We start from the raw sequence: 8,107 nt of genomic DNA on the forward strand, positions 1-8,107 counted from the left end.
TCTAGTGACATTTATTAAGATTTTTTACTTATGGATATTAATCATTAAATTATGTTACTACTAGATAATTTATGGGTAGTAGAAATGATAATAAAAAACTGAGTAATTACATATTTTACAGACAGAGTTACAGGAATTTACACTGTATCACACAAGCTACAGCACACGTCATTGTGCAAAATGTGAATGTTTTAATGTGAACAAAATGTTATGTCTGAAAGGTGTATATGTATCATTTCTTCCAGAACAGGACCCTCACACAGGCCACAACAGGACCTCACACAGGCCAAAGCAAGACTCTTCCCATGGCCAAGCAGGACTCTCACATAAAACATACTACACATCTCATGAACAACAAGATTTTTGTCTTTTTCCTTTAAAGTTTGTCAAATCACTTATATTAAAAGTAAACTAGTGAAAATTGCTGCTGTAATTTGATTCTTTTAATAAGCCATGTAACTTGCTATGATCCAAGGTTTTGAACAGGTGTGATACTGGTGTGTGGCCACAGCGTGCACATCTGATGTTGCTCACAGTGGTCCTCAGTGTGCTCAGGGAGCTTGTGTGTATGCCCAGACACATGAAAAATTAGAGGGAACATTGATTACAATTAACATGTGCCTTTTGTGGAGGAGAAGATCATATATATTTCACAGAGATGAGAGTTTTATGGATTATCCCACTCCATACCGGTTGGTGGCAGTAATGCACCATGTGACCACTTGTGAAGCGTTCAAAGCTGGAGCGGAAATGTGGGCGGAGCTAAGCAGAGTATTGGGAAAATGGCGGCGACCATGAGCAACGTGGAAGAAATTCGGAGTCGAGTAATACTGGGGGAATATAATATAACGAATGTAAGTCCGTTTTTATTAATGGTTTTATGACAACATTATCTGCTAATTGCGGGGTCCAGGTTCCTCTGAGCTGCTGCACGGACCCGCTCAGTCACCTCACGAGAGCGGAACACGTAATGTTACTGCCGCGCGCTCTAACGTGTTCCATAGGCAGACTTCAGGTTTATGTCGCTTAACGTCTCTATTTCACCAGTAAATACTCCTCCATGAACGTATCTTAACGTCTCTATTTCACCAGTAAATACTCCTCCATGAACGTATCTTAACGTCTCTATTTCACCAGTAAATACTCCTCCATGAACGGTGACTATAGACCATATTCACCATATTTTCAGCCAGTCTGCCAACCACTTTTAAAAGTCACTGTTGAGCCCTGTTGACTTAACGTACATCTGAACATATTAACTTGTGATTTTAACTATTGTACACAATATTATCTGAGTATTAATTGATTATGTATCTACTAACAGTTGATTATTGTCCTCTCGTATATCTATATTATATAATTCTATGATAAGGACCGTCGGTCTGTGCGTCCTGTCCAGAAGCTCTCCAGATAACACTGAAGACACTAGTCTGCAGAATGTTCATAAAACAACCACATCAGCCTGCTGATCCTGGCCTTTAGGTCACCACTGAGACCTGATTTATCAAAGACCAGCACAAAAAAACAACCCACAATTAGATCTGTATAAAATCATCAGCCCTGTCGCTCAGCTAAGATGAGGTGAACACAAGTCCACCGCACTCAACCAGGTTCTCTGTCACTGTCACAAAATATCTCCTCTTTTAGCCCAGAATCCCTGGTTCAGCTCCAAGACGATGCACTATTCAATTAGCTCTAAGAAACCAACAGATACAAATGACTGTTCCGTTGTGGATGTCCATCCTTCAAACCATCAGGGACTGCCAATATACTGTGGTTACTGAATTTATTAAATCGTTGTTCTCTCTGACTTTATTGTCGTAACATTACTTTTTACTGAAAACATGACTTCTCAGGTGGGATGTGCTTTGAATGAGCAGATCATTTTGAACGTGAGCAGAAGTGTTGCTGATACACACATGAATTATTAAAGTCAAGGGGTTCATAAATGAATTCATGTATCATTGAGGCAGTGGTGGGCCGTGCATTTTATACCTGGGCCTTCACTGCTGTCCTGCAGTTGAACCACCTAACCTCACTATGACGCTACGTTATTATTTGTTTGGTGGACAAATGAAGCTATACACCTATAAATACACTAACTGCAGAGTGCAGATAACGTTACATGTATACGCGCACGGGATGCTGCGTAATGAACGGACAATGCGTTAAAAAACCTGCGAAGCTAAAACACGTATTCATCCGCACACTGAAGAGCACGGGCCATTCAAATATTATTCACATCAGAGGGAACAATATGAAATAGACAAATCAACACAGTAGTAATGCTACGATCACTCCCTCCAGGAAATACGCCACACCTTAATTCTTGTTACTGACGGATTTATTCGTCTGTCAACACCGAGAGGGAAAATGAGTCCACCTGGAAACACATGAATCTTCAAAGATGATCACTTAAACACTTAACTCAAACTTAACTTTAACTTAAACACTTAACTCAAACTTAACTTTAACTTAAACACTTTAACTCAAACTTAACTTCAACACTTTGCGCAGAGTATATAGACTTCTGCCGCTTCACGTGTTGCTGTGAGCCGATTTGAAATACTTTTTGACACTACTCTGATGACTCCGTCCTGGCAGCAGGACTCGGTCCTCCGCTCCTCACTCATAGTATTATTACAACGGGGTACTTAGCGCTGTCGCTGTACTTAACACAGGCACGTGAAAGCTTCTTCTTCTTTGAGACCAACTGGCGGTTGGCAAACGACGAATTGGCGCATTACCGCCACCAACTGGTAAAATAAAATAAGTCATGAGACGTGTTGTATTTTGCCAGAGAATGAAAATATGCTCATATTTCTGCAAAATAATTGCTGAAGTTTGAAGCTGCAGTGTGTGTACAGAGTGTGTTTTGTATTTATTTAAGTATACTGTAAACTATTAACAGTTAACATATTGTTCATCGTTAAAAAGTGTGAAGCTGTAGTTTGAAGCCAAGTGTTTTGTATTTATTTAAATTTATAGTATACTTTAAACAGTTAATATATTGTTCAATTTGAAGAAAAACACCATCGGTTCAGGAACTGTTTCGGCACCGGTGTCGTTTTAAAAGTATCGTTTTAGCACCGGTATCGGAAAAAACCCAAACGATACCCAACCCTAATTAAAACAAGCTGCACTGGAAGCAGAGCAACTGAGGAAGACTAGCTGTGCAATGAGAACATAAGATAATGGGGAAAATATTTTTATAAATTATAATACATGTAGTGTATTTAAGAAAAAATATTAAATTATAAAAGAGCTATAACTTTGTGATTCTGTTTAGACCAGCAGAGAAGGCCTTGCAGGCCCTGAGGGCCCACCACTGCATTGAGGTGCCTCATTTAAAGACACAAAATAGGACTCCGCAGAGATTAGAATAAATGAGGATTTGATCTACAGGAGAATAAATATGTGAAAGATGAGAGCTCTACTGCATTATGTTCAGCTCTATTTTCATATGTTGAAGCATCACCTACATTTTCTTCAGATGTTTTCCTTGACATAAATATAGACATTTCCAACATACAATTGGATGTTTATGAGACCAGTGCATGAATATAGTTAACTTCTTCTGCTTATTGATTGGATGATTTGTTGCTTTTAGGTTCATACATCAGATTACCCTGGCAACTACCCTGGATATGATGACACCTGGGATATGCAGAAATTTCAAAAGGTACATTTGAGTTATTTCGGACCTGCGGGTGGCTGCTGGTGATGGGTGAAGTGTGGTCAATGGTCAAACTGAAACATCATTTCATGCTTTATGTCCAGAAAGAACCAATGAAGTTACTACTGTCAGTGTGTTTTCAGTCAGACTTGGACTGCTTTGATCCCATGAGCACTCCAACCGGTGTGTGATTAAATGCAGATGTCCTCTCCATTTGCAGAACTTCAGAATTGACGTTGTGCATCTGGATGAGAGCAGTATGGAGTTTGACATGGTGGGGATAGATGCAGCCATCGCCAACGCCTTCAGAAGGATCTTACTAGCAGAGGTAGGACAAGTCTTTCTCGGTCTACATCGGACCTTTTCTAGGGACTTGTGTTTCCGTCCTAATGTGAAGAAATTGTACATTTTGTAGCAGTTTCTTAAGAGAAAGGAGTCTTGGAAATGTTCATTTCATGCAAGTTGCATTATTGTTGGTTGTAGGTGCCGACCATGGCTATAGAGAAGGTGTTCATCTACAACAACACGTCCATCGTTCAGGATGAAGTCCTGGCCCACAGATTGGGCCTGGTCCCCATCAAAGCCGACCCTCGTCTGTTTGAGTACAGGAGTGCTGGTAAAGCTTCACTCACACATGTAACAGGAGAGCCCAGGGCTCCCTTCTACTCTGCTGCAGTGGTCCACCTTCAAGCCGTTTGAGGAGGTTTGGGGTTGGATAGTCATGATCCTCTTTTGAATCTTTTCTTATCACTTGTGGAATGTAATTCAGTTCAACTTTCAACATTGGAGAGTAACTGACAAAAAAGCTCAAAGATTGAGTTGGTGTGTAATCCATAGTACAGAAGGATAACACAGTTGTGTCTCATCACATAGCTTCTGATGTTACTGGTGCTCTAAATCGGTATCTTTTCATGTGTGTGTGTGTACTTTAATATGCTGAAGCGAGCGTTTCTGCTGCTCTGTCAGCTGAGAGACGGTGTTGAAGTGAACCAGGTGAAGTCAAGATGACAACTATGATCGCTGTTAAATATATAAACGTTGGCCAACACTTATCAGTACATCTGTTCAACAAGCATGAACGTGTAACGTGTTCTGTCTTATGTCTGTGTTCTTATTGATTGTCGTTTATAAACTTCACTCAGGAATGTTATTTATTCAGTTAACATTTGTTTCCAGTGATATATTGATTACTTTATGTTGTGACTTTGCTTTTGTAAACATTACTGTTGATGCTCTTGAGCAAATATTTTGCTATATCTAAATTATTCAATTCAATTCAATTTATTTTTGTATAGCCCAAAATCACAAATTTGCCTCAGAGGGCTTTTTTCAGAGTTTTTGCCTATACCAGTTTGTCCATGGGCCGGTCCAAGGCAAGCCAGAGCCAGCCCTAACTATAAGCACTATCAAAGAGGAAAGTCTTAAGCCTACTCTTACATGTGGTGAGTGTGTCGGCCCCCCGGACTGAAACGGGAAGCTGGTTCCACAGAAGAGGAGCCTGATAACTGAAGGCTCTGGCTCCCATCCTACTTTTTAAGACTCTAGGAACCACAAGTAACCCTGAATCACTGGATCGCAGCTCTCTAGTAGGGCAGTATGGTACTATAAGCTCTTTAAGATATGATGGAGCCTGACCAGTTCGGGCTTTGTAGGTAAGTAAAAGGATTTTAAATTCTATTCTAGATTTTACAGGGAGCCAGTGCAGAGAAGCTAATACAGGAGTAATATGATCTCTCCTCTTAGTTCTTGTTAGTACACGAGCTGCAGCATTCTGGATCAGCTGGAGAGATTTCAGAGACTTATTAGAGCAGCCTGAAAATAAGGAATTGCAGTAATCTAGTCTAGAGGTAACAAATGCATGAACTAATTTCTCTGCATCGCTTTGAGACAGGATGTGCCTGATTTTTGAAATATTACGTAGGTGAAAAAAGGCAGTCCTAGAAATAAGTTTGATCTGAGAGTTGAAAGACAAATCCTGATCAAAGGTAACTCCAAGATTCTTGACGGTGCTGCTGGATGCCAGCGCAATGCCATCTAGAGAAACTACATCATTAGATAACTGATTTCGGAGGTGTTCTGGGCCTAGTGGAATAACTTCAGTTTTGTCTGAGTTTAACATCAGGAAGTTGCAGGTCATCCATGTTTTTATGTCCTTAAGACACGCTTGCAGTTTAGCAAGCTGGTTGGTTTCATCTGGTTTGATCGATATATATAATTGAGTATCATCTGCATAACAATGAAAGTTTATAGAGTGTTTTCTGATAATATTGCCTAAAAGAAGCATATATAAGGTGAACAAGATTGGTCCAAGCACAGAACCTTGTGGAACTCCATAACTGACGCTGGTCTTCATCGAGACTTCATCATTTACATAAACAAACTGAGATCGATCCGATAGATAGGATCCAAACCAGTTCAGTGCGGTTCCTTTGATGCCAATATAATGTTCCAGTCTCTGCAACAGGATGTAGTGGTCTCTAGTGTCGAACGCAGCACTAAGGTCTAACAGGACAAGAACAGAGACGAGTCCTTTGTCTGATGCGATTAGAAGGTCATTAGTTATTTTTACCAGAGCTGTCTCTGTGCTATGATGCTTTCTAAATCCTGACTGAAAATCCTCAAATAAACTATTGTTACACAGAAAGTCACACAACTGATTTGCAACTGCTTTCTCAAGGATCTTAGAGAGGAAGGGAAGGTTCGAGATCGGTCTATAGTTGGCCAACACCTCTGGATCCAGAGTGGGCTTCTTAAGAAGAGGTTTAATCACAGCTACTTTGAAGGACTGTGGTACATGACTGTGGTACATGACCTGTTAGTAAAGACAGGTTGATCTAATAAAGTTGTGCTCATTAATGGTAGCACTTCTTTAAGCAGCCTAGTCAACACACAATCTGTGTGTTAAGAGACAGGTGGAAGGTTTAGACGTAAAAATTGTTGAAGTCAGTTTGTCAAGGTCAATGGGAGTAAAGCCATCTAAACATATATCAGGGTTTACAGCTGTTTCTAAGGTTACTCTATTTGTGGAAAGATCGGTCGAGGGCAGGAGATTATTAATGTTCTCTCTAATAATTATAATCTTATCATTAAAGAAGTTCATGAAGTCATTGCTACTGAGGTCTATAGGGATACTCGGCACAACAGAGCTGTGAATTATAAATAACTCCTAATCCTGTTCTGAATCTATTTGTTTTTTAAAAGAAGATCATTAAGTCGTGAAGAAGTAGAGTATTGATAAAAGTAGCTCTTGTAGTAATACAATCCTAAAGATGCTCTCTAGCTGAAGGCCAGCGTAGTTCTCTGCATGCTTGGAAAGGGAGGAGTTTGTTGTTGGTTGCAATCTGCAACTCGCCACTAGATGTCACTAAATCTCACGCTGTTCCTTTAAGAGTACGGTAACCAATACGGCTACATCAATCTGACTACATCAATCTGACTCCAAACTTGAGGGGAATGGTTTCACTATGTGGGACACAGCGTTACTAATTCATAGTATTCCATTACATCATCATTACAGATATTATGCAACCAGTTAAAATCTAACGCGATTATCATTAAATAACAACCATGATCAATGAAAAAGGAAATGTATGATGCGTTCAAGACAACACTGTGAAATCACTTCAACAGAATGGTGTCAAACTGCAGTTGAATCAGATTGTATCAAACTTTATCAAATGGTTCCATCGGTGCATCAACCACATGTGGAGATCCGTATTGAACGGTCTTGAGAGGGAAGGTAACACCCCCCGGTTCTGCTCTGTTTATGCCAGGTGAAGAGTCTGCCGAGGAGGAAGGTTCAGAAATCGACACAATTCAGCTGCAGCTGAAGATTAAATGCAGCAGGAACCCCAGAGCCAGCAAGGACTCCGCTGACCCCCGAGAGCTGTACCTCAACCACATGGGTAGGTGTCAGGCGACACCAAGTGAATGAGCAATTGCTGGTGATGTTTGCCGATACAGACTCGCAACCAGTAGCTGACACCAGACCATCCACACAAATGAGTGATTGTTGAAAATGTTCAGTTGAGGAAGGACATTTTCCAAGTAAGACAGAGCATCCAACACTAACGGGATTATCTTATCCTCCCCTGTCCCGTGCTGTCTTGTCTCAGTTTATTCCAGGGACATCACGTGGGTCCCGATTGGGAACCAGGCAGACGTCTTTGCAGACGCCGTCATCGGGCCGGTGCACGACGACATCCTGATAGCTCAGCTACGGCCGGGACAGGAGCTGGACGTCGTCATGCACTGTGTCAAAGGAGTGGGTAAGAGCTTCTGAGTGAGCTCAGTGTACACACTACAGATCTGGGGAAGGCACACGGGCATTTCTATTTATGCTTTTATTAAGTACCTTTGTTTTTCTGACATGTGTTCCCAGATCAAAAAGTACTTGAGTATGACGATTGATTCTTGACCTGAGATCAGTGT

At 40.8% G+C, this 8,107-nt stretch overlaps 1 protein-coding gene across 1 annotated transcript in view; it reads left to right on the top strand.

Annotated features, from left to right (window-relative positions):
- The first annotated feature begins 751 nt into the window (after positions 1 to 751).
- The window catches only part of polr1c (RNA polymerase I and III subunit C), a 10,508-nt gene continuing 3,152 nt past the window's right edge, over positions 752 to 8,107 (top strand). Inside the window, exons 1-6 of the mRNA XM_079279794.1 lie at positions 752 to 854; positions 3,611 to 3,682; positions 3,897 to 4,004; positions 4,160 to 4,292; positions 7,450 to 7,581; positions 7,792 to 7,944. Of these exons, the coding sequence (XP_079135920.1) occupies positions 783 to 854; positions 3,611 to 3,682; positions 3,897 to 4,004; positions 4,160 to 4,292; positions 7,450 to 7,581; positions 7,792 to 7,944 (670 nt within the window). The 5' untranslated portion in view covers positions 752 to 782. The remainder of the gene's footprint in view (positions 855 to 3,610; positions 3,683 to 3,896; positions 4,005 to 4,159; positions 4,293 to 7,449; positions 7,582 to 7,791; positions 7,945 to 8,107) is intronic.

The sequence above is a fragment of the Melanostigma gelatinosum genome (genome assembly GCF_949748355.1).
Source record: "Melanostigma gelatinosum genome assembly, chromosome: 12".
Classification (NCBI taxonomy): Eukaryota; Metazoa; Chordata; class Actinopteri; order Perciformes; family Zoarcidae; genus Melanostigma; species Melanostigma gelatinosum.